At 34.9% G+C, this 27,792-nt stretch overlaps 1 protein-coding gene across 4 annotated transcripts in view; it reads left to right on the forward strand.

Annotated features, from left to right (window-relative positions):
* IQUB (IQ motif and ubiquitin domain containing) overlaps positions 1–27,792 on the forward strand; it is a 109,993-nt gene that overhangs the window by 19,060 nt on the left and 63,141 nt on the right. For all 4 annotated transcript variants that reach the window (XM_039861059.1, XM_039861061.1, XM_039861058.1 and 1 more), the window contains exons 7-12: positions 1,954–2,164; positions 8,271–8,446; positions 16,169–16,339; positions 20,791–20,967; positions 24,760–25,008; positions 26,683–26,868. In XM_039861059.1, coding sequence (XP_039716993.1) covers positions 1,954–2,164; positions 8,271–8,446; positions 16,169–16,339; positions 20,791–20,967; positions 24,760–25,008; positions 26,683–26,868 — 1,170 coding nt within the window. The remainder of the gene's footprint in view (positions 1–1,953; positions 2,165–8,270; positions 8,447–16,168; positions 16,340–20,790; positions 20,968–24,759; positions 25,009–26,682; positions 26,869–27,792) is intronic.

Below are 27,792 nucleotides of genomic sequence, written 5' to 3' on the forward strand. Positions count from 1 at the left end.
AGATTGCAATTCTTTTGTTCTTTTCCCCTTTTTTACTGGCCAGAAGGTGATGAGAAATAGACCAGCCACTCAGGACACACATGGGAAGCTATTTGTTAAATATGGTAGAGCTTCCTACCAGTCCTAAACTGCTTGCCCATCCCTGGATCATGATATGAGAAGGAAAAAACTTCTACATTGTTTAAACAACTGTGTTTTAATGTCTTTAATAAGTTTAACAAATTTAATAGCACCCAAGCTAAACACATTATGTTTTATTTTTCTATATTTAAAAAAAATATTGTCACAGCCTTTGTTGGTTCTTTTATATAGATTCGATAGCTTTTCCTTTCTCTCTGACTCTATCTAGTTTGGTCCTATTTTTTGTTTTGTTGTGTTTTGTTTTATTCTAGCACAGTGGTTCAAAAACTTTAACATTTATCAGAAATACCAGAAGAACTTGTAAATCTATAGAATCCATGCTCCACCCCAGAATTTCTCATTCAGTAGCTCTGGGTGGAGCCTGAGAATTTGCATTTCTAACAGCTTTCCAAATGATGCTGATGCTGCTGGTCTAGCCATCACACTCTGAGAACCACTGGCTTAGTAATTCTGTTTCACACAAATGTAAATTCTTCTTCGTTGAATGAGCCACCTTTTGTTTGATTTTCTCAGTTGTTTGATTATTCTTGGGTATGTCCTCAGAGCATTTGAAATTTCTGATGTTCATTGTGTTACAGCACAGCATTATCCCAGAGGTTTTAGAGAACAGGCCAGGCTTGGTTCTGGGAGAGAGCTAGTTTTCTGGAGAGGGGGCCTCTATTCGTCCTGGATGTCACCAGTCTTCTGGGACACTAACCGCTCTTGCTTGGAGGCAAATACCTCTATTGCTCTTTACCTAAATTGTTTTAGAGGAGCCTGTCCCATTGGTATTTTTCAAGCAATCACCTTGTTAGTTGCCTGAAAACCTACTGCTCACAGGATCCACCCATTTTGGGCTGGAAGCAGATGTAGAGTCACTTCAGTTTTTTCTAGCTTGCCTCTCCAGTACATGATTAGGAGATAGATTTCTTCTTCAACTTATTACACCTGTCTCCTTTCTTGAGGAGATTCTTCAAAGTCTCTTCTTTTGGAGAACTCCTTCAGTATGATCCAGTGTCTTTTCTGATTTCTACTTATATAATTTTCTTTAATTATCAGGGATTAGAATGAAAGAAAAGATGTGTCAACATATTCTCTGTCCTCAATCTTGATACAATCTTTCTACGTTTTATTTTTATTTATGAGTTTGGTAAATAAAAATATAAACTCTCTCAGCTATATTGCAAGTTTTTTGAGGACCTAGTACTATAGCGGGCCCTCAAACATATTTATATTTCTCACAATTTAATACTTGTTTGTTTAAGTCTCCCCTTTATCTAATCTGCCTTTGGCGGTTTCTACCACATAACCTACCTGTTGTATGTGTAGGAAATACATTTTTGTTTTAAATATGAGCCTAAGTTAATGACAAGAGGAACTAGACATAATTAATATTCATAACAAAAATAGTATTTTTCGAAGACTTGCGATGTACCGGCTTGAACCTACGCACTTTATATGCGTAGTGTTATTATCACTATTTTATAGATGAGGGTACCAAAGCATGAAGATGACAAATAACTTACTCAAAAACTAAACGAGAAGTGAGGTGCAGAGGGAAGATTTAAACTAAGTTTTACTCCAGAGCCTGTGCTCTTAAGCATCGTACTAGCTGCTTCCTGTAAAGGTATATTTTCTGGATTTCAAAGACAAATAGCTGACGGGCATTATCCATGACTTTTATGTTATATGTGAGAATATGTGGCATAAAGCTAAAACTAGACTTAGTATTTTTTGTTGGTTATTGAATTAGAATAGAAATAACCACTATTGTCTTTCATTATTGTCTGATAAAGTTGACGATAGACACTTTGTATTTCCTTTTAACTACAGGTAATAGTGTTACAGACTTACTACAGACAATGGCATGCTAAAATCGTGGTAGAGAATTTAAGAAGACAAAAAATGATAAGATTGCAGTGGGAAGAACAGGAAGAACTAAAAAAGATAAGAGAAAAAGAAGAATGGATGAAATTGGACTATTACCGGAGGCATAATCCTCAAACAAAAGAAGATTTTGAACTTCTTTATAATGCACTAGAGCGTAAGTTTGAAATAGGCCTTACATAAAATATTAATTTTATAATTTTATTAGTAGGAAAAACAGTTTTACTAAAGACAAAAGGAAGACATTAATTTAGGAGAATGTCTTGGCAGTCTGGACTAGACAATTTAAAAAGATGACACAGGAATTAAAGCTGGAATAAAATTGGAAATGCTTTTATGTTAGCAATGGGTAAATTATTCAGTTTTAGTATATCATCTCATTTGACCCTCATCCCTGTGAGATACGGAGAGAGAGTGTCGTCCAACATGGTTCCCTGGCGGCCTTGAGAATTCATGGACTCAGAGCTGAGCTCTCTCCAGTTTCCCAGTCCAGCCTGCTGTCTCTGTTTCTGCTCCTCAGAGGAAAGCTTGGCAATACCTTTTAATTCCCTTCCATTAAGGACAGTATGTGTAACTTGTCTACACGTTTGACTTTTATGCCGCCATTCTTCCATAGGATGTGTGCTAGTCTTCGACACAATTAAAAGTTTGTTTCTCAAACAAGCCAAGCACTCAGGGCAGTAGATACATTGTTCTTTTCTTTTTTTTTTTAATTTTAATTTTTTAATTAAGTTGACATTCAGTATTATTTGATATTAGTTTCAGGCGTACAGCATAGTGGTTAGACATTTATATAATTTATGAAGTGATCCTTGCCCAATTAGTCCAGTACCCACCTGGCACTATACATAGTTATTATAATATTATTGACTGTATTTCCTGTGCTGTACTTCACATCCCCGTTACTGTTTTGCAACCAACAATTTGTACTTCCTTATCCCTTCACCTTTTTCACCCAGCCCCCGACCCCCTCCCGTCTGGCAATCACCAGTTTGTTCTGACACTGTTGTTGTAGTCTTTTCCCATTGTTCACTTTCTAATCTCAGTTTAAATGTCACCTGCTCAAAGGCTTTTGTGACTGACAATACGACTTGTATATCCTATTGTCATCTCATGGTTCTCATTGCATCCCAAACTTTTCACATATATCACTATAATTTGTAATACATCTTTTGTTTAACATTAATTTTCACCACTAGATTGTAAGCTCCGAGAGAGAATAACTGATTTTTTTTTAATGATCTCTTTATCCGTGCTTAGCTCACATCCCAACAAATCTTGATAGACAGAATGAGAAAATGAATGAAGGGAAAACCTAGGAATATAGTAATGCAGCTACCTTTAGCTTCTAATTTCCCAGGAGTACCTGCTAAAGTGGAAGTAACTGGCACAGAAACTGAAGTTGGGCTCTTGTGATGACATAGAAGAATTTTAAAAATTAAAAATAACCTTAATATTTTTTTCAGTCAAACAGGATCTTTTTATCCAAAGATAACATAGCAGTCCTCGACTTCTCTATGATGATTCATAACATTAACTTTAAGCAATTTTTTTCTATAATTTGTTTTTTATATATTATTTGCGGTTATTATTATGTGTTCTGTTACTCAAGTCATTGTTTCCTGTCTAATTGAATACAATTTAAGGCATCAAATACCTTTTTGATAATATGCTATTACTGAAAATACAATTTCCATTTTCTCTGTCAGATGAAAACAAACGTTATTTCTAAGTGTCAGTAGTTAACTAGAGAGCACTGTTAGCAAGGTGTCTGTGAAAGATCTTACTGACAAGTGAAAAACTAAAGTTCTGTTAGAGCAGAACTCTGTTCAAATAATATTTCAAATTCATATGTGAATAAACCAATGGATACTATTGTTGGTCTGTTGGGTTAAGAGGCAGCTGTGCAAAATACGAAATATGCTGAAGGAGGTTCTACCTTGTCTATTTATTAGCGGTGTTAACTTATACAAGTTACCCACTTTTCCTAAGCCTCAGTTTCTTTATCTATAAAAGGACTTAATTTCTGGCACATCTACTTCAGAGTGCTTTATAAAGTGAAAAATGCAAAATATTACATTTATGAAAGTACTTTGAAAAGTACAAAGACAAATGCATATATACATTATTGTCATATGGTAAATAATTTCATATGGCTTTCCTGTATTAAAATAGAACAAATATATTTTATACGTCTATACGTTTTTATATGGAAGAAAATGAAAATGAAATTTCTTACATAAAAATGGCATCTCTAAGTTTTCTTCTAGTTCTAAAATTCTAAATTGAAACTCTTAGAATGATTATTATCAAGCTTCTTTTGTTGTAGTTAACATTTCTGGTCACATGCTTAATAATTTATATCTCTTCTATTTAATGTAGTTTTTCAGTCCATCTTCTTAACACCAGTATTGGAAACTGCTGCCCTCTTGTGGCTCATAGTGATAACTGTGCAGTTTGAAGTACAACTCCTAATACGAAGTTTAACTTTTCTTCTGGATAATCTGTCCCTCAGTTATAAAAGCAAAATGATATCAACTTAAGAAAATGAATTTGACTATATGAGATAATATGGTATATCAAAGATAAGACTATATCCAGGCAACAATGTTTGATTTTTATGTCTTTTTAAAAATTTATTTTCAGCAGTGTATTTATGGAAACTTCCTTCGTTGATCTAAATTGTCACTCTTATTTTAGACTCAACACAGGGGTTATCATCTTTAGGAAACCACTCTTGATAGCATGGATTGAGTCCAGAACCTCTTTTCTTTGCCCCATACTTTTCTGTACATACTACTCTCTTAATTGCCCACCTTTGTATGTGATAGGCACCTGATAGGACCTTGCTCAGTACATATAGTGTTTGTTGAATTGAATCTTCTAACTTTTTGCTTTGTTTTGACTTATGGTAACTGTTTTCTGACTCATCTCTAATTATTACCTCTTGATCTCAAAGTACCTTGACTCCTAACTTCTGGAGACTCCCTGGGCCCAGTCCATTGACATATCCGGCCCTGGGCTTTCAGTCTGAATCTTTCTTGGTTCTCACCATTCAAGCTTCCAGTCTATGATGAGAATTTTTAAAAGCAGATGCTTATAAACTGCCAGTGGCAGAAAAAAATATTGTATGTTCTGCTATTTCTTGTTTGTAAATTGCAAGTTTAGATCTCAGAAATTTTGGAATGTGTATGGACTTTAGATACCAGACCTGTCTCTTCATTTTATAGTTAAACTTTAGACTCTGGAAATTAAGTTATTTGTCCAAGAAGGTAAGTTAATTAAAGAGATAAATATATTCTTTCAAATGAACCAATTCCTTTAATATCTTTTTCTTTTAAAATATTGGTGGCTGTTGACATCTGTTATAGGCTGAATTGTGTTCGCCCAAAATTCATATTGAATTTCCAATTCCTACTACCTCAGAATGTGACTGTATATAGAAATAGGCCTTTAAAGAAGTAATTAAGAAGAAGCGAGGTCCTATGAGTACGACATAAGCCAGTATGACTGGTGTTCTCATAAGAAGAGGAGATTAGGACTCAGACATGCACAGAGGGAAGATTATATGAAGACCAGAGAAAGATGATCATCTATAAGCCCAGGAGAGTGGTCCTCAGAAGAAATTAGCCCCACAGTCACTTCTAGCCTCTAGAATTGTGAGGAAATAAATAAGTACCACAGTCTGTGGTACTTTGTCATAGCAGCCCTAGCAAACTAATATAGCATCCCCAGTTTTTTTTTAATCATCTGTAGGGAACATACATTTTATGAAAGGGGCAGAATCTCACTTGTTTTCCTCAATGTCTTCTATATATAGTTCTGAAAACTGTCAAATCAGATATAAAATTAGTTTTGTCCAGCTGCTTCTGATTCCTGTGTTTTTCTATTTCCTATTAGTAGTTGGGACATGAAATTTTTCTGATGGCATGTTCCATCCCTTATTATAGATTTATGGGGAGGTTGTTCATCTGATGGAGAATTTAATTGGAATTAAGGCCTATTATTTTCATTTCTAATTAGCTTCTTTGGGATGTTCTCATTTTAAAAGTCATAATGTAAGCAAAATGTAAAACTTGAAAATACATAAATATGTGTATTTGAAAGCACATATGTATATATCCAGATTCACTCAGTACTTATTATTAATCTAGGAGAGCAATATCTTGCTCTTTGAGATTGGCAGACTAGTTTAAATAATATCCTGATGGCCTAAATTTATTACCGGTCTTGAAGGTTTCTTGAAGGTAAAACTGGGAAATAAAATAGGCTTACTGATATCATTCAATTTTTATTTGCTTTCTGGAAACATCCATATAGTATCATGAGATAAATATTCTCAGTTATTTCCACAGGCAAACAATTTTTGTTTTCATTCATATTCTACCTTTTGGTATATGAATCTTGTTAAATTTTTGAAAGTTCTTTCAGTTTGTAAAACTTCTCTTAAATGATAGACACATCAATCATGGATTTCCTGAACGTCCATAACATAATTTAGCTCTTAAATTTACGAATCTTTTTGGACCGAGCAAGTTATACAGTGTCTAAATGATGTATTCCTGGTAAGGGACAAAGTGGATTCTTATAAAGAACATGACTGGCAAATTCTTGATCTGTTCAGGATGATTTCAAATTGAAATTTAAGAGGAAGAAGAAATAGTCTGATAAAACTATAAAACTAGATGTTATGAAAGGCAATGATTATAATGGAAGAGGACCAGAAATAACACTTCAGATGTTTACATTTCAGTGCAGAGACTGGTGTTAAAGTAAACCTGACATTTGACTGGAAGAAGGAAAATATAATTTCTAATTATACATACATGTAATATGTTCTGCAATATCTCTGTAACACAGTGAGAAAAGTAATCATGTCTGGAACATAACAAAGGAAGAGTACATTTTACTTCATTGAATCATATCTAATAGAAGATAAGAGGAAGTAATCTTAATGTCAAGAAGAGGTCTACCCAAAGGAAGTCTTTAAACCTAATGATCAAAAGTGTGAGGCTTTTGGGTAAAGATAAATGGAAAGAGAAGAAGAAATGCTGTTCTTGTAGAAGGATTTTCCTGTCTTTCTCACTTTTGTATGTACCATTAAAACTTAAGAGTTCCTTTCACGTAATACTTGCTCAAAAATTGTTGTTGAGTGTTTTGAACTGGCAAAGAAGTGATAGGGTTTTGGCAGGTTTAATTACCAGATCAATGAACCAGGTTTTTTAAAGTTCAGAGGAAAAATAGTTTTGATCCTATGGCCAGAATACAGTTCATGAGACTGAAACTTCATCATTCTGTAATAATGTAATCATAAGTTATCTCCATATAAGAGGAAAGAATCAGATGACTGATTAAGTAAATGAGGCTCTCTAGACTAAACCAGTTAATAAATTCACATTGAAAAGGACTGTGTACAACCGAAAGGATGACACATTTTTGAGGGGTGGAGAGCAGTTAAGGGCGTAGGCCGTGGAGCCAGAGTCCGAGTCCGGGCTGCACAATGGGCAAGTTACACAGTCTCTTCTTGTTTCCTTTTCTGTAAAATAGCCAATAATAGTAGTGCGCATTCATTGGTTTGTCAGGAGATTAAATGAGCTCATATGCATATAGCACTTAGGACAGAGCCTGGCACGTGGTAAGCAGTATTACATGGTGTCAGCCGTCATTATTTTGGTCTTGTTTAATTAGAGGGGACTAGGAATTGGGAGGAAAACAGGAGATGAAGTAAATAGTATGGTTGAAAAAAAAGATTTGTTTTCAGTACAGCTGTAAGAACAGAAAGGAAGTTTAAAAAGATCTAGCTATACCTTGAAACCATGGTTCCTGTGTCTATCAGGAGAGAAGAAAGTGAGACATCTGTAAGAAAAGGCTGATGTAGTGGGGCCAGAGCAGTCAGCATATTCTGGCATGAGGGCATCTTGAATGAAGCTGAAACTGTAAACCTGCCTGGTTGGAGATGGGCCTGCTGCCTATGAAGAGGAATCCACAAGCATGCTTACTCAGAGGCATAAGTTGACATTATCTGTACTGATTTCCTTTGGCTTCTGTTTGTTTGACTACTTTTATTGCTTTAAGTCTCTCAGCTTCTATTTTATCCTATTTTTTTTCATATATCAAGTGTACAATATGAATGATTCTATTCATGTATAATTTTATTTAAATTGATGCAAAAATAAAATACTGTTTGTCAGGATATGATGGTAAAAATACTCTTAAGATGTTGGATTTTAAAAACTCAAGAGTCTTTCATGTTATTCCTCTAGTCTGGCGGCAAGAAGAACAGGCGCACATTAACCAGTCTTTCACTGGAGCTGAAAGGAAAGCTGCTTTGTGTGAACTTCTGGAAAAAGAGACCCAATTAATTGCTTCCATTGGGAGACATAGATACATTGCTTACATGGCAAACCAGGAAGCATTAATACAAGCTTTTTTGGATAAGGTCAGTGAAGTAACAATTATTTAAATATGAATGTCTCCTGAGTTTAAAAATGTAAAATAACGAATTAAAAGGAATTTACATATTAGAATTTGCATCAATTTCATTTACCATTTTGGTGACATATTTCTTTAAATTCTCTATATTTTCTTCCTTTCTTCTGATACAGCTTTAGATTTTAACTGCATCCTAGAATAATGATTGACAAGTAACATGAAATTGACATGCTCTTAACAAAAGGGATTTGGCCATGAAGGAAAAAATGGAATCACTTTCCTTATGACTCTGTTCAGATTTAGGCTGGATGTAGAAATTTAGGCTGGCTCCAGATGAATTACACATACTGATAAAATGGTGTAGTGAAGTCACAAAAAGTCTAGTCTGGGGTGCCTGCACAGTAAGCAACCTGGAGAAAATAGCTATAGACTAGTGTTTTTGCTCTAGCTCACCAGTCATTAACTGATTGGAAGTTTCTGACCAAAAGGATATATGATTATTGAAAACCATGGCAACATACAATTAAGGGAAAAACTAAAATAATTACCCTTACGTGGTGAAAATGCTTGTTTGATATTGAAGAGCTTGTTTCCATAGTGACCAATTTCCTTTTATAAACCTGTTCTTTTCAAATAATTAAAAGGCAACCAGCCACAAACAGAAAAGGGATGGAGTTCTTCAAGATATTTACCTGTAGTGATTCCAGTTGTGTGATTCTTGTTATTTGAGAACATTTGTCTCAAAAACTACATATTTTTTTATAGTATAAATGCCCTCCTTTTATCTTCTTGTACATTCTCCTGTTTGATGTCAGTTTTTCTTGTGGCTTTAACTACCACCTGAATCCTGGAATTCTCTACAGTTCTAGGACAGATCTCTCTTAGGAGCTTCCAAAATCACATACCTAGTCGCCTCCTGTCATTGCTCTTTGGCTGTCCCAAGAGTCCATCTCGAATTGACAGGCCAACCCCTAAATCATATCATCTCTCTGTTCCTTCACCCCTCACCTCCAAACTGATTCTGTTCTGTAACATTCACATAATTTACCTCTATGACTGTTTTATCACCTACTCAGTTGCTTCAGGCAGAAACCTGGGATTATTCTTGACATCCCATTCAGCCACCAACCTCTTTGTTCTATTACTTTAATAAAATCTCCTTAGTTCTTTACTTCTGCATTTCTAACTCATAGTCAGCGCCTGTGGGGAAATTGGTGTGTCACGGCATCCTGATGACCGTGCATGTATCCAAATAGGCCATATAGGCAAAGACTTAACTGCAGCTTATCTCAGTCTCGGTGAAATGCCTGTGATCCTGCAGAAACATGGAAAGGTGAGAGGCTTCTGAGGAGATGCTGTGGGAGCTTCCTCTTTCTTGCTTCCCTTTCTCCCCTGGGAGGCTGTCATGAGACAGGTCTTGTCTTGCATATGTGTGTGAGCTTAACACTGATGTAATTGAATCTGGATTTCCTCCTCATCTGGATTACTTTATGTCTCCAAATTAGGCTCTCGCCTCCAGTCTCACTTCTCAATTTCCTTCTCCATCATCCATATCACTGCCGCTGCCATAGTGACCTTGTTAAATATCACTCTGTTCCTGCCCCTCCTCACTGCCTTCAGAGAACCAGGATTTTCATAATTGACTCTCAGCACACCTTACCCAACTGTCATCTCCCCTCACATACTACAGCCACACCGCTCTCGCCATCTCAATTACTTGTACATCCTCAGAAAGGTCACGTGCTCTTGCTGCTTTTGCATCTGGTGTTGCCTCTACTTGGAACATCCTTTCCTTCCTTCCTCAGTAGCCAGCTACTCACTCCTCAAAGAAGCTCGGATGCCCCTTGTTCCAGAAAGGATCCATTGACCCTCCTGCTTTAGCCTGTACCATATGCTTTCATGAGATTCTGTTTTACTAGTCTCATAGTACATCGGGGTCATTTTTTTTCTTTGTATTTACATGTCTGAATCCTTCCTAGATTCTGAGCTTCCAAAGGCAAGAGCTATCTTTATCTCTGGATCTGCATATCCTAGCACAACACTTACCACAGAATATCAATGAATGCATGTGGAGGAAGGCAGGGAGGAAAAATAAGGGACAAAAGTAATTGCTGTGTAATTTTATATTTTAGATATTATCAATAAACTATGCAATGTCGATGTTGTTCTCTCAAATTTTTGAGTTTCTTCATTTTAGAAAAAATGAGTCTACTGTATGGAAGCCATAATATTCCTACGTCTCTAGAGTCATATTTCAAACAAACTTATTCCATTAGCAAGTTACTTTATCTTGAATCTAGCTTCATCACTGGGAACTATGTTCATTATGTGTTTGATTGTTAATCTCACCAAAGAGGACAGCATGGACCTAAGGTGTGAGTGTTTGGAAGAGCCGGGGGCCCCTGAGGTGCCAGTGGACAGGAAAGATGGGCTGCATCTTCTGTAGGATTTCCCACTTGGGCTTTCTCTGCTGCTATGTTTCCTACAAACTATTTTAAATTCTTCTGGTAAACACTTATACAGTATCTATTCTTCTTCATACCTTTACACTCGCCCTGCCACCCCCACCCTAGGCTTCATCTCTAGCATTGTCTCTAAACATCTTTTGAAATGTAAAGAGTCCAAAAGTAGATCAAGTCCCCATATGTAATAGCGACACTGGAGCCAGTTGAAGACCAGTACTCTCTCATGAAGCATAGCACTCTAAGAAGGTCTTTAAATCTCACCAACAAAAGGTGAGATGGGCAAATTTCATTCATAAGAATTCTGGTGAGGAAGGAAATTCTTTCTTTTTTTTTTTTTCAATACTCTGGTAGGTTGTTGGGATTGGATTGGGGACCCTGACGGATCTCAGTGAAGGAAGAGTTGCTCTGTGCCAGTAAAATGGACGTTTCTGACTATGGCTGGGAGAGAAAGAAAGTAGAGTGAGGAGACAGTTGGGAGGCAGTGAGGTACCATGCGGCTTCGTGTGACTTCTTTAGTTTATTTATTACTAAATAAATAAATATTAAGTACCAGGGGTTATTTTGGGGGTAAGAGGAGAGGAAGTGAGAGAAACATCTGGGCCTTCATGTCCAGGGCGTTCGGGGCAGCACACAAAGGTGCAAGACCAGAAGATTGAGGCAGGGTGGGAAAGTGAGCTACAAGAACTGGTGGCTATCAAGGGAAAGGCTTTTCGTAGGTCATAGGTTTTAGAATTGGAGTTTTAAATCTGCATTTACCCCAGCTGATCTCCCAGGTCCCCAGGTTAAGATTTAGAGGAAATGGACATTTTAGCTGATATGAGGGAATTTTAGCTCGTTTTTGACAGAAGTGTTGTATAGGGCAAGGAAAACATAACCACAGAATGGAGTAACTACACTCGAGGTCAATCCCCAGTCCATTGCATAGCCTAATTGGTCCACTTTTAAAAAATGTTGACTAAGAATGACTTTTGGCCTGCTTTTAACCTGTTATAGTAAATTATAAAATCTTTGTTGTTTGAATACAAAATCATTTTAATCACCTTTTTGTATATGATACCATACTAAACATCATAGAAAACAATTAAGATAGACTTTATAGTCTTTTGTTGTAAATACTTATACAGTATCTATTCCTCCTTATGCTTGTCCACCTTCTCCCTACCCGACTCCCACGGCTAGCATTGTCTCTAATATTCAGGAGGAGTCAGTGTTGATTTCATAAATCTTGAATTAACTTATTAATCTAGTTTTTTTGATTGCTAAGAGAAAAATAGCTTAGAACTGACCAACAACCAGAGCCACGATGCAGATTTTAAGACCCACATTTAGCACTATAATATATAGCTATGTAAAGAGAATATTTACTTTCCTGTAATATGGAAATAACTTTATAGAATAAAATTTTATATTTCAGTTTTGGTTTAAGTACATTGAATCTAAATATTATGTGGATTATTGAACTAAATTCTATTTTTTATCTTTTAATCCTGAACATAGAATTTTTCTGAATAATGAATGATATGATTTTAAATTAGCCTAATCAAGGCATTAAACCAATTAGTTATTATGTATTCTATACTAAGCCTTCATCCTCCCTAAAAGGCTTTTTTGAAGCATTAGTTAAATAATTTGTATTTTTAACACATCAAAAATGACTTCCACATGTTATCAAATGTTAAAAACTTGAAAGGTAACAGAGGTGAAGATTTTCAGGTCAAGAGATTTGAATTAAAAAATCATTAGCCATTTTCTAATATACTTGGGTGTTTTTTTTACCCAAAATGTGTAAAGAGACCATTTGCATTTCTGTAAGAAGCTTTCCCTGGAGTCAAGGCCATTTATTTCTTTGATTCTCTTTGAGTTGCACACCACTTCTTATAATCACAAGCTTAAAACCTAGAACCCATGTTTGCTATGTCATTTAAATGTTTTTTCTCAGTACTCAGGTAGCAAACAGCTAATGGGACAGAAAAATGCAACCGACTCTTGCCTCTCTCCGAGGACCACAGTACTCAGGGATGTCTCCTGGGAATAAACAAAACCCCTTTGCTGTGTAAAAGAAAATATTACCACTACCCAGTAGCTTTTGGGGAGTTGAGGTTATTCTTAATTTGTACCCTTAGGGACTTGAGTATGAAGTTGGGAGGAAGAATGACTGTACTCCTTTCTTCTCTTTTTGGAAGCCTGCTGCTCTCCAGGATTTTATGTCTCCACCTTCCCTCCCTGAAATGTGTCCTGCTGTTCTTCTGTTTCTCTCCTCCAGACTCCGCGCTGCCTCATTTGTTGGCAGCTAAATGGAATTTATTACACTCTCATTTTCTGAACCACTTTAAGAACATGATTGTTGCACATCTCTTAGTACAGCTAGAGCATTCAAAGAAAATAGGAAATAAAAAGAGATCGGCAAGGTTGACATTTTCCATCAGAGTTAAAAAAACACCTTCGGGCCTGAAATCAAAGAATCCTAGGTTTGGAGACCGAATTATCAGTGTTGAAAGAAATATATATAAGTATAAAAAAGCTTTGCCAAACAGAATTTTAATATCTTCTCAGTGCCAACACTAGGGAACTTGAACTTGAAATCTAGGATTCTTTGTATCACTCAGTTCCCTTTACTCTGGCTAACTCCTAGTTTCTCTGCAGGTTTCATTTTAGGTAGTGTTTTCTTTTCACCTGTGCTTCCTTAGCAAGCTGCTGTTACCTATTTACCTGCAATCATCAAGCATGATCACCTTTATTTTAGTTACTTATTTTCTTATATTTACATTCCAGTTGACATGAGAGTTCTTGAAATCAGGATAGCATTTTATCTACTCGATACCTAGTATACTGACTAATATGTAGTAAACACAGTAAATAGTTGACCAAGTGAATGAGTACTGTATGCCCTGTGAAATATACAGAACTACCTGAGAAATCGATTCTTATAATCTTTTGGGAGAAGTAGAAATAACAAACATGAAATAATTATAGAAGAACTTGAACCCAAATTTAATTGTTATGAGTGATTGAAATAGAAACACTGCATGTGTGTGTGTGTCTGTGTATTTACAAATACAACAGGATTTCACATGCTAGTGATTTTATTGGTTCAAACCATAGTTGTTAGGAATCTTAATAGAAAAGGTAGGGTTTGAATTAAAAATTAAAGGATGGTAAGGTTTAAGATGTCGAATATGTTTGGAAAAATCCAAAATATTACCATAGCATATACTATATTAGATAGGGCTAAAAACTTGGAGAGAAGGTAGAGTTAAATCAACCCATTATCTGAAAAAAACACAATAAAGATTAACTAAGCATTTCATTAAAAGGTTATCATACTTGGATTATTATTACAAATGAAATAAGTTACCAGCCTGGAGAGCAAAAGGTATTGTCCACATTACTGGAAAAAAGGAAATTACATTTAATGGAGCCACCGTGAGAAAAATTGCATGGTAAATTAGTTGGACTTTAGAATATTGCAACATGAAACTTAGCCTAAAATTGCTTATTCTTTAAAACTTTTGAAAAGAACTTTGAAACAGGCATTAAACTTAAAAAGCACTCTGAGGCCTACCCCAAACAAGACTGTATGTATTTAAAACAAATATTTTTTTATGTCTAAGTGATAATAATTAAATGATAAAATATTATTATTTTTTATTTTATTTTATTTTTTTATAATTTTTTTTTTCTAGGCGAGGCAACCCTTGGTTGACCTCACAGATTATAAGGACTTTGTCAGCTTACAGTCCCTGATTTTTTTTATTTTTTACACCTACAGCACCTGGTCTTCCTATAAAATACTTTATTATTGAGCTATTTCCATTTTATAATCCTTAATAAAATTTACTTACTTCTATCAGCCCACTAATTAACAATATATTATTTAATATTAGACTTATGTTTTAAAAACATAAATGAATTATAGAGCTGCAGCTTCTCATTTGCTGAATCTAAACTAGGACTGAGAATCTAAAGTTTCTGATCATTTTGGCTTTGATCAGAAAATGATGCCATATCTTTGAAAGCATATCAAATATAGTTGTTTTTAAAGGTAACTTTGTAGTTCTCAATGTAATTCAGCTAATATGAAATGTAAAATAATTATGAGTAAATTGACACTAAAAATTCCTCATAAGCTGTCATAATAAATACAGACATATTATTTCTTAGTGTGGCTAATCTGCTTTTCTGATGATTTGTTCCAATACATGGGCTTCTATTTAAACTTTAAATTATATCAAATCTAAGATTGAAATGGTCGCAAGTATGTGTGGCATAAATTGGATTACAGATCTCCAAAGCAATTACCAATCAGCCTGCAAAAATTCCTATACTTGAACAGTTAATACTCATGATAACTTAGCCTTGTTTCTGATAGATCAGGGAGAGACACTGATCTACTTTATATCATAAAATAGAAGAGCAAATTGTGAGTTGTTGCTGTGAAATTTCCAGGTGAGTGCATCTTAAAGGAGAGAACAGAAGCAGTGGCAAACACAAACTTAATAATTGTCATTGAAAATTGTGCTTGTGTCCTGAGTCTGCAGAGGGCTTCTTGCTCTACCTCCTGTGTCTGGTCTCTGAATTCTTAGCCTGGGAGTACTCAGATGAACTTCAGGCAGGTGAACTCCATTTATAACCCTTAGTTCAGGAGGTGGGCTAGTACCATGCAAGATTTGGGAATAGGAGGTAAGGATCTTAGCCATCGTCGTGGAGGCAGGGTCCACAGCACGGCTAAGATAGCTAAATAAAGCTATTTCATTGTGGACATCTACTTTGTGAAGGACTATGAACTGGTTATGGATTTATTTTTATAGGAAACAAAACCATAGCTCACAGAGTCTCTTTTTGCTGTGTCTTTAGGTCTAACACCGAGGATTACAACAACTGCTCCACAAAGTTGTCTTCAATTGGGAAGGCATGATCAAGACACATTTATACAACTCATTTAATTGAACCAAGCAGATAATTTTTAAAAACGTTCTAAATAGCATGTTTTTTTCTCCCAAGGGAGTAATGAGTTATTTCATGTACCCTGCAAGCCATTCAGTTTATTAGCTAGTACTTATATAGACTAAACAGTTCTCTCATATTTTTTTCCCCTAAAATGTCTTACTTTTTCATGGTCTACAAATTCTTCAATTAATTTTCTTAAGTTTTAGTGATACTTTTATTCATACAACACGTGGTATTAGGATAAACTTTCAGTAGAAGGAACAAAATTATTTTTTAGCCTTTAATTAACTAATAATTATAAACGTATTATTTTTAAGTGTTCAGCTCCAAAGATATGGAGAAGATTTGATGGCAAAATAGTTGAGATGGATACACAATTCACCATCAGAGCCAGAGAGCTGCAAAACATCTACAAATGCATTATGCTGAAAAATATCTCTCAAGATGAGAGGCTGGACGTACTCTTAACACTTAAACATACTGTGAAGGTATGTTAACTTTCTTTTAGTTTTGGGGTTTCACTATCACTATCAATAAAAAAATTGAATACTAAAATAAGCAATATGTTTTGTATTAAGTAATTATAAATATGATTAATAAATGTTTAAATAAGAATATTATTTTGTTAATTGTTTTGGTATAATTTTGAGGATATGGTTTATGCATTAATATTTAAAAGTTCTCAAACTATATGTTATGACACAAAATAAATGTAAATATAGCTCAATGAATATTCTAAATGCAGAGACAGCCTTATCTTTGTAATGAAGCAAGTATATGCAAATATATAACACGGGCTTAATACTGAGTTCAACAAAACAGCAACTATTGTCTATACATTTTGACACTTCAATGAAAATTTTATTTTCAGCAATTTTAAAGCAGCATCAGTGTAAGTATTTTTATCTTTTTTTCTCATTAATTATTGATTTTCTGTGTTTTAGTTTTGCTCTTAATGAAAATGAAGCCAGTGTCACAGGTCAAGTTCCCAAGGAACAAACTCTGAGATATGGGGATTTGTGTGCAGGAAGTTTATTGGAGAGTGCTCTCAGGGCTAACTCTTGTGAGGAAATAAAGGATGGTCAGGTGGAGAAACTAAACTCTGTTCAAGTCTCAACAATGATTTCAGCCAATCTCATAGGGAACTCTGAAACTGGGAAGGCTTTTGAGTTGTCCCGGTTTGAGGCAAGAGGCTGCGAGTTTTTACTCCCACATTGACTGACCATTTACTAGATGTGGGTTGCCCTCGGGAAGATGTGACTTTGGGTGAGGCATCTCTCTTTCAGAAGTCAGTTCTCAGAAAGGAACTCAGGCGAGAGTGTCAGCCAGCAGTGTATCAGGAGTGGAGGAATGAGTACTTCAGGTCTGGACACAGCACACACTACATGTGCTGCTGTTTGGACCCAGTGGCTTCATGGTATAAGTTTTGGGAGAAGCTTCTCTGGATTCAGATAGGCCCCCTTTTCCTGGGGAAAATTATAAGAGCAAGGTTGCCGAAATAAATGCAGTGCCTATTGTCATTGTCTTTAAGGCCACACAGTACTCCCATTTTAGATTTCCTCAGCTAGCACCTTGACTGATCTAGGTGGCCTATCTGTTGGATAGACCCACACCTTGAGAGGTCTGGACCACAGGTCACCATGCTCTTCTCAGGCTGAGGCTACTAGACTTCGACTTACTGTCAAAAGTGGACAAGGAGTATGCCAGGAAATGCCCATTACCTGGGTGCCAGACATACACTACCTTGTCCCCATTGGGTAATAAGAGCCCTACTGCCTTTCAAATATCAAGGTCAGTTACCTCTACAAGCACTTTCCTGGCCCCAGGTCATTTGGCCTGAGGAACCCAGGCATTAGTTGTAGTTCAGAGTTTAATAGGACTCTTGCTGTGTCCATTGCTAGAAGCACTTTCCCTTCAGGAATTAGGATTCAGAACACAGAGTCACAGGGACAGGAAGCAAAAATTCCCCAGTTAGTAAGTGGAGCCTATTCTCTCCACCCCCACCTTGGTTTTCAGGTAGAGCAGTTTCAGGGGCTTCTACTTAGTCTTCCCCATCACATTAGATCAAGTTGGGACCTGAGCCAACTACCAAGTATTCCATTCCAATGACATATTCAAGGACCAGGGAAATGAACATTTAGTGGGTCTGTGAACCCAGTGGACACATTGTGAACTGGACCTGGGTCAGGACTCCATTTATTTATTAATTTTGTTTCCATATGCCTTCACTCAGGGTCATGAGCCTTTATATACCCGCATTGATTAGCCCTTTGATTCAGGATGTTCCTGGGAAGAAAGTATGACCTTGAATGAGACAGTTCTTTTAAGTCTGTGGCAGCTATTTTCAGCCAATATGGCTTGCTTCAGCTGAGGACAATCCGGAGAGAGGCTCAGCTGGGAGTTGCCAGTTGCCAACCCTCTCAGCAGCTGGGAGACTGAACTGCTTCAGTTTTGAAGTGGTGGTAATCTGGGCAGCACCTCACAGCATTCACTATAATGGGTATGTTTTCTATATTCCTAATTAAAGAGAAAACCCAAGTATCATTAGTAACATTGGTATCGCTCTTCTGTTTCATAGCTCTAACTGAAGGCAATATTGGGCATGTATTATTGTCAACAGATAAATGGGCAATTCAGCTAAAATAGTTGGCTTCTGAAAAATGCTTTTGAGTTCACTAAATTTACAAGACACTTGCAAGATTCTACCTTCTGTTTATGGCATAAAGAAATAAGTTGTTTCTGAATTATCATGTCTTAACTATTTTAAAGTTTGTATATGGGCAATAGATTGGATAACTACATGGCTAGTCTATTTTGGTCATCAGTATGAGCCAAAATGCCAGAGCATATACATGTAGATATCCAAATGATAATCAGTGGTTCACTATAAATAACAATTGAAAAAAATGTGAGCCATATTTAGATCCATCTAGGTAAGCCATGTGATTATAACCTAAGAATTACACCAGTATTACTCTTAACACCTCATGTACATTCTTTGCTTCCTAATTGTGAAGAACTCCTATCCTGTTGAGAAGAAGCAAGAGGAAGACACAGAAAGTTCTTAAGACACATTAAGCAGTTAAGTAAATGGTTCTTGATGGGATATAAGTCTCCATAGGTCTCACGTTTCAGCCCATCTTGAGAGCAGAGGCATTGAGTGCCGTTGTTCAAAGATATTTGTATAGCGACTAGCTTCGGAAAATAAAGATAGTTAGGAAGAGATGGGGAAGCAGTAGATCCATTGTAGGAAATAAGCATGAGAGCCATAAAGGGAAATAAAAAGACCAATTAGAAAAAAGAACCGAGTGCAGGTAGGGAATACAGTAGAAATCCTCTTACTGACATAATTAGGACCATTATCTGGTTCATTAAAAAAGCCAAAGAATGGCTCATAAAAGATAAACTGTGTATCTCTTAAACAAAATGTTTAATATATCCACATGTACATTTACTTAAAAATATTTTGTTGGAGAGTTAAGGCCTTCAAGCATGACTCACATTCTGGCTCTGTTCATTTATGGCTGTGCAACCTTAGATAAGGTATTTAATGTTTCTGAAAATCAGTTTCAATTAGTTTGTGAAATTAGTTGCTTTGATGATAAAAATATATGTATGTATATATATGTGTGTATATATAAAATACAAAATATAATCTATACATGTCAGTGCTTACAAATAGGGAGCCCTCAGTTAATACTAGGTATTATTTTCATGACAATTATTAATATAGACCAGTGAATCATAAACCTGAGTACGCATTAGAATCATCATCTGGAGAGTTTGAGAGAGAGAGAGAGACAGAGATGGAGACAGATACACACACACAGAATATGGGAATAAATGAATAGAAATAATATTTAGGCCTCATTTCAGACCAGTCAAATTAGATCTTCAAGTGTGAGGGCAATGTTAAAATCTTTCAAAATCTCCCCTGGGTCTTTCTAATGTGCCTTCAGGGTCAAGGACCACTGATGCGGACTAATGTATTAGCTATTCCAACTATGTATTAGGAAGTACAGAAGAGCAATATTTTATAGTTCCTGACTTTACCTACTGACTCGTTCATTCAAACTATGTTTCTTTTGGTCCTCTCTTGGGCAGTTGGGCCAACTTCTATTTTACTACTTATAAATCCTTCTACCTAATCAATTACCTCTTACCTGGGGCTTTCTTGTTCAACCATACTCATTTCTATAACTTTATTAAAATTATTGAGTTATAGAGACATGCAGTCACTACGTATAAAATATATATGTACACTTTAGCAGATATACAGCCAGCAATCATGTGACCACCCTCTGGCTCCAAAGCAGGATATTGCCGGCATTGCCATTGTCTTGGTTTCTCCTCATAATGGCAATTCAGCCTGTCATTCCCAAGAGTAACTACCATATTGACTTTCATGGTGGTCATTTCTTTGATTTTTTTCTTTAGTTTTACTACTTCTGTATACATCTCTAAATAATATGGTTGGTGTTGCTTATTTGGGAGTTGTATTTAAATAGAATGATACTATATGTATTATTTTGTGCCTTCTTTTGCTCAACATTAATTTGTAAGATTTAAACTTGTTATTGTATAGAGCTGTAGTTCATTCATTTTCTTATATTAAATACTATTCTAGTATATGACTAAGTCATCACTTATTTATGTAGTCAATTTATGGTTATTGGGTCGTTTCTAATTTAGGGCAACTGTGAACAATGACTCCACATGCACATTTCTTTAAAGCACTTAAGAGTAGAATCACTGGGTTGTGTATTATGCATATCTTAAATTCTACTAGATAATGTCAACTTTTTTTCCAAATCAGTTGTGCCAATTTATACTGTCAGTGATGATTTCTTCTGGAATCTAGTTTCATTTTCTTTGTGTGATCATTTCAAAAACTAAGTGATTTTTTTAAACTCTATACTGAATATTTTTGTTTTTATAGGAACATGAATGTAAACTGACTCAGGAAATTTTAGAATTGATTGACAGAGAGGTTGACCTTATGATGAGAGGAGTCAAACATTATAACCTTGAAGGACTCAGAAAAAGAATTGCAACACTCTTTTTTCATTACATCAAAACACCTCTGTTTAATCCAGAAGCTGTGAGACACCTTAAGGTACTCTTATTTTTTTTCCTGTATTTCTTTTCTCAAAATTCAAAGACGTGCTATAGTAAATGGAAATATATTCAAATTTTGCTTGAACACTTTACTTGGGGTCCATGTGAAGGACCTCAATTGATGAAATTTCTTTTGAATGATTATTTTTTATGTTGATAAATTTATTTAACTTCTGCATCTATACTTCCAACCTTGAGTTCTTTCCTAATCTCTGAATCGAATTTCCAGTTGAATATTGCACTATGTTGAATGCATCATGATCTCAGACCTTCATGCTTTTGCACGCACTGTTGCTTCCACCTGGAATGCTGTTCCCTACTTCACTGAGCCAACTTCTGTTCATTTTCTGACTTGATTCACATGTGCCCTCCTTCATGAGGCCTCAGAGAGAGTTCACCTCTGCATCTCTGAGATTCTACATGCACCTTGCTTGTGTTCCCTTAGAATACTTATCACATAATTATAATTATCACTGAACAGATCTATGTAGATATCTTGAGAGAGCGTCAAACATAACTTGTATTGTAATTAAATTACCTCCTCCAATTCCAACATGTTTAGGCTTCAGTGAGGATTTTGCTCTCTAAAGCCAAGATAAGTGCCTTATCGCCGCCTTACTGTGAAAAACTATTTTAAATACTTTTAGTATAAAAGTTTGGAGGGGTGGTTTACTAAAGAATTTTAAATAGTATTTTATTCTAGTGATTACTTTCAGTTATAATGTATTTAAGAAGCTGATTAAACATCTGTTGCTTTTGTGACAAACAAAAATTTCAATATTTGGTCAAAACTTTTAGAAAAATAAAAATCGTTTAATTTTTATAGTCTTTCTTTTTTAATGAATTTTTAAAACTTAATTGTATTGCAAGAGAATATTAAACTATAACAAAAGTCCAAAAGAGAAGTTGCCTATTATATTATTTCTTATTCAAATCAATTTTTCATTTGTTCAGGCTACCTTCTAATCCTCTATAGATTTATTCAGTTTTTATATGTTTGCAGTAATATAATCAAATTTTATATTCTACACGTTCACATAACGTTATACCATTTTATTCACCTTTTAAATTTACCATTGGCAAAATTCACTCTTTTTGGTGAGTTTTGACAAATACAGAGAGTCATGTAACTAACAGCGCAATCAAGATAAAAAAGTCTTATTATATCTCCAAATTCCCTCATGCTGCTACTTTGTAGTCATCCTTTCCTTTGGCCCCCTAATCTTTGATAAACACTAATTTTCATTTTCTTTGTATAGTTTTTCCTAACCCAGAATGCCATATAAATGGACTCATACTATATGTAGTCTTTTGAGATTGTCTTTCTTCATTTATCATATTGCATTTGAGATTTGTCATGTTTCTGAGTGTATCAGTAGCTTGTATTTTTATTGTCTGGAAGTATCAGAGTTTGTTTATCCATTCACAGTTTTAGAACATTGAATTGTTTAGAGTTTTGGGTTTTTGTGAAAAAAGTCACCACAAACATTAGATAATCAGTTTTTGTGTAAATCGATTGTTTTCAGTTAAATACCTATGAAGTAGGATTTTTGAGTCATCTGGTAAATGCATATTGACCTTTATAAGATGCTGCCAAACTTTTTCCCCAAACCGGCTGTAGCATATTGCATTCTTATCTGCAATGTCTGAGAGTTCCAGTTGCTCCACATCCTTGTCAGCATTTGGTATTGTCAGGTTTTATTTTAATTTTGGAATTCTAATAGATGTTTAGCAGTATCCCATTATATTTTAATTTCCATCTTCCCAATGACTAATAAGCATCCCTTTATGCACTTTTTTTTGCCATACATATATCCTTTCAATGAACTGTCTGTACATATCTTTTGCTACCACCCCTGCCTTTTTTTAGTTATTTGGATTATTTATTTTCTCATTTAATTCTGAGAATTCTTTATATATTTCACTTACAAGCCCTTTGTAGGATATATAATTTGTAAATATTTCCTCTCAGTTTGTGGGTTGTCTTTTCATTCTCTTAATAATATCATTAAAAGATCAGAAGTTTTTGATTTCGATGAAGTTGAATTTTTGCATTTTGAAAATAGATCATGCTTTTGGTATTTGCTTTGTATTTAAGAAATTTTTTTGGATGAATTAATATTGTTAAAATGTCCATACTACCCAAACTGACCTACAGATTCAATGTAATCCCTATCAGAAGCGCAAAGGCATTTTTCACAGAAATAGAAAAAAAATCCTAAAATATGTATGGAACCACTAAAGATCCTTAGTAGCCAAAGCAATCTCAAGAAAGAACAAAGCCGGAGGCATCATATGTCCTGATTTAAAACTATGTTACACAGCTATAGTAATCAAAACAGTATGGTTTGAGCATAAAAAGAGACACATAGATTAATGGAACAGAGTAGAGGGCCCAGAAATAAACTCACACACATATGGTCAACTAATATTTGACAAAGGAGTCAAAACGTGTAATAGGGGAATGATAATCTCCTCAATAAATGGAGCTAGGAAAACTGAATAACTAAATGCAAAAAAATGAAATTGGACCCTTATCTCACACCACATACAAAAACCAACTCAAAATGAATTAACAACTTAAATGCAGGACCTGAAACTGTAAAACTGCTAGAAGAGAAAAAAGCTTTTTGATATTGGTCTTGAAAATGACTTTTTAGTTATGACATCAAAAGCAAAGGCAACAAAAGCAAAAACAGACAAATAGGATTGCATCAAACTCAAAGCTTCTGCAAAACAAAAGAATCCATAAAATGAAAGACCACCTACAAAATGAGAGAAAAATATTTTAAAACCATCTATCTGGTGAGTTAATATCCCAAAAACATTATAAGGAACTCTTACAACTCAATAGCAAAATAATTTTAACCCTGTTTAAAAATGGGCAAAGGATATGAATAGACATTTTCCCAAAGAATAGACAAATGGCCAACATGTACCTGAAAAAGTGCTCAACATCACTAATCATCAGGGAAATGAAAATCAAAACTACGATAACACTTCACAAATATTTGGCTATTAACAAAAAGATAAGTGGTTGGCAAGGATGTGGAGAAAAGGGAAGTCTTATGCACTGTTGGTGGACATGTAAATTAATACGGCCATTATGGTAAATAGCATGGAGATCCCTCAAAAATTAAAAATAGAACTACCATATGATACCGAGTTTCAAATTTTGAAAATTGCTCATTGATCAAACACCATAATCCAAACCTATTGTTTAGATGAATGAATGAGAAGAACGCTTAGTTTAGTGGGCTTTTATTTATATGTTAATCTAGCTATTGCCTATGAGAATAATTAGCACTAAAAGCCTAAATTCTTCTTAAATATAAGTGCCAAAGTACTTGGAGAGTTTTCTTACTGTTTTGCAGCTCAAAGTCTTTACTTACTAATTTTTTTTCCAGTCAATTAATTTTCTAAATGATATCACTATATCTAAGTGTTGATGAATAATATAGATTTTTAATATTTTGGCAGGGTAAGTGAATACTGCTTGAAATTTAAATTTTATATGGAATAGGAAGTTAAAGGAAAAATATGACTTTAAAAATTAACCAACTTTTTATCTCATTCTAAGATAAGTTAGCCCTAGGTACTTACGTTAGTTAGTATTTAGCTGGGCGTTTGTACTTTTCTCTCTCAGTTATATATAGGTGTGTGTGTGTGTGCACACACATGCGTGTATATGTGTATATATATATATATATATGTATATATATATAATATAAATATGTATATTTTTATCTGTATATATTTTATATACATATAATTTTTAAAAACTATTTAGGTCCCTCAAGATCCACTGAAGTTTTATAAGAAGATTTACTTTTGCTACAGTTGCCAGCTCTACTTGCCTTCTACAGAGTTTGCTATATCGTCTACCTCACACCGCATAGTCCGGTGTCGTAACTGCATTAGCCTTGACAATGAGACTCGACAACGAGAATCATTTTTGAAGTACAAATCTTTACTTCGACGGCTCTACTATTCAGAAGCTAATTATGAAGACGATTCGAAAATTGCTTTCCTGATGCAGGTATGATCAATAAGGATAGCCAATCATTGATGAAATTTGTCCACTGATTTTACAGAAAAGATTTCTGTTTTCCCACTCAGACCTTTTAAAATAATGAATCCCCCGCTGCACCTGCATTCTTATACTTTGTAAAACTTACCCTTCTGGCAATTCTAAGTTTATACATACAGACCTTTTTTTTTTTTTTTTTTTTAGTTTCAAGTATATAGTACATTAGTTAGACATTTATATAGTTTATAAAATGATCCCCCTGATTGCTCTTTCTCTCCTCTGGCTCTCCACCTAGCCATTACATTAATGCTGACTGCATTCCCTATGCTGTGTTCCCCATCCCCATGACCATCTACCAACTACTAATTTGTACTTCTTTAACCCTTCACCCCATTCTCCCAACCCCCCAAACTCCCCTCTCCTCTGGCCATCACCAGATTGTCTTCTGTATTTGTGAGTCAGTTTTCTTTTTATTCCTTAGTTCTGCATATAAGTGAAATCATACGGTATTTATTTTTCTCTGTCTGACTTATTTCACTCAGCATAATAACCTCTAGGTCCATCTGTGTCATTGCGAATGGAAGGATTTCATTTTTTTTAATGACTGAGTAATATTCTGTTGTATATATGAACCATAACTTCTTATCCAATCATCTTTTGATAGGCATTTAGATTGCTTCTATATCTTGGTTATTATAAATTGTGCTGCAATGAACATAGGGGTGCATCTATCTTTACAAATTATTGTTTTGGTTTTCTTTGGATAAATACCCAGAAGTGCAATTGCTGGGTCAAAAGGTATATCCATTTTTAATTTTTTGAGGAACCTCCAGACTGTTTTCCATAGTGGCTGTACTAATTTGCAATCCCATCAACAATGTATGAGGGTTCCCTTTTCTCCACATCCTCACCAACACTTGTTCTATGATTTATTGTTGATAGCCAGTCTGACAGATGTGAGGTGATATCTCATTGTGGTTTTAATTTGCATTTCTCTAATGACTAGTGACCTTGAGCATATTTTCATATGTCTTTTGGCCATCTGTATTTCCTCTTTGGAGAAATATCTATTCAGGTGTTCTGCCCATTTTTTAATTGGATTGTTTTTTTTGTTGTTGTTGAGTTTATATACAGACCTCTTGAAAGGTTATATACAGACAACTTTAAAAGTTGTTTCAAGAGTTTTAGCTAATATAGCTTAAATAAAAAGTGTTTAAACAGTTATTTTATTTCCTCTTCCCTCTTTATTTTTACGACAAAAAAGTATTTTTAATAACACTAAGTGAATTGCTTTTTTAAAATTAAATCTCAATTTCTTCATTTATAAAATGGGAATAAAATGACATACGGTAACCCTGAGGATAAGATGATGGTTACCAATACATTTTAAAAGTTACTTAATACCATATAAATGTAAAGTAAAATCAGCAAACTAGAAGAAACATATAGAGTTTACTCAGGATCAAAGATATAGTCATGACTGTGAGACTGATAACATAGTTTGGACTGAATGAACAGAGATTTGGTGAAAAATGAGGAGCTATATGCCCCTGAAAACCTCATGAGTAGTGTTTCTTTTTTAAAAATATACTCAGTATAATTTAATTATTTCCTTAAGTAGTGTATAAAGAACTTCTATGTTTAGAAGAAAACATTATTTTTTAAACTTGTTTTGACATGCAGCTGCAAGATATTCAGTACCTGACGGAGAACATCTGGTCATCCCAGTCGGTGCTCAGTGCGTGGAAGGACCTCAATGACCTCGTCATGGTGAGGTGGGATAAGGCCTTGGAGTGGTCCCCTTGGAACTGCATTCTTCTTACCAAAGATGAAGGCGCTGCTCATCTCAGGCTAACAAGTATTGAAGAGGTAAGAAAGTTGAATTTTGGGGGGGAAATTAATCATTGGAATTATTAGAATAACTTGATTGCCTTTTAATACATCTCATGCATAATTTAAATATTCTCATTGAATTGAGAAAGAGATAACTCATGGATAACAGTAATAAAATACATGGATGGTATCTGTGGCAGAGGTTAAAATTAGAAGGAAGCGAAGGCACATAAAAGGCAAGGATAAGAGATCCGGAAGTCTGTACAAGTACTTAACACAATACTACTCTCCCCTGATAATAGCAAATTCAAGCATAATAGGTTCTACAGTAAGTTCCACAGGGCAGGGATATTGTTTAGCTTATTTGTATCTTTATCTCTAATATCTCTAATGGTACCTGTCACAGACTAGGAGTTTAATAAATATTTGTTGAATGAATAAATAAATATTACTAACATATCGGTTTTATGGAATCTAAAATCTGTCCTTTGATTAATTATCATGAGTCTGTTTAAAAGCACACTGAATTCTCAAGTAAATTTTGTTCATAATTTCGTGCTCTAAGTGGCAATCGTACTGATGGGATATAGTTTTGAGGCTTCATTTTTCATTTACTTCCAACTAACTAGAAAGGGGAAAGCACTGTAAAAATTAAATACTTTTTAATTTCAGTAACCTGCAAGATGTGATCTGTAAAACATTCTGATGAACAGAAGTGAGTGGTCCCTGATGAATTCCCAGAGAGCTTAATTTACATTAGTAGCCCAGTCTCCCTACTGCTGATACTGATTCTCTGCTTTCTGCTGATTACATTGCTGTATTTAATTCCATGTAAGACATAAGCTAAGAGAAAATAAACGAATTCAAATGTAACAGTCATTTTGAATAGTGCTATTCCCTGCCTGTGCTTTTATTGGGGAGAGAAAAGGTGTAAAGTGGAGAAACTGGTTAAATTTTTAG

This window comes from Pteropus medius, unplaced genomic scaffold, assembly GCF_902729225.1.
Source record: "Pteropus medius unplaced genomic scaffold, Ma_sr-lr_union100, whole genome shotgun sequence".
NCBI classification, from domain to species: Eukaryota; Metazoa; Chordata; class Mammalia; order Chiroptera; family Pteropodidae; genus Pteropus; species Pteropus medius.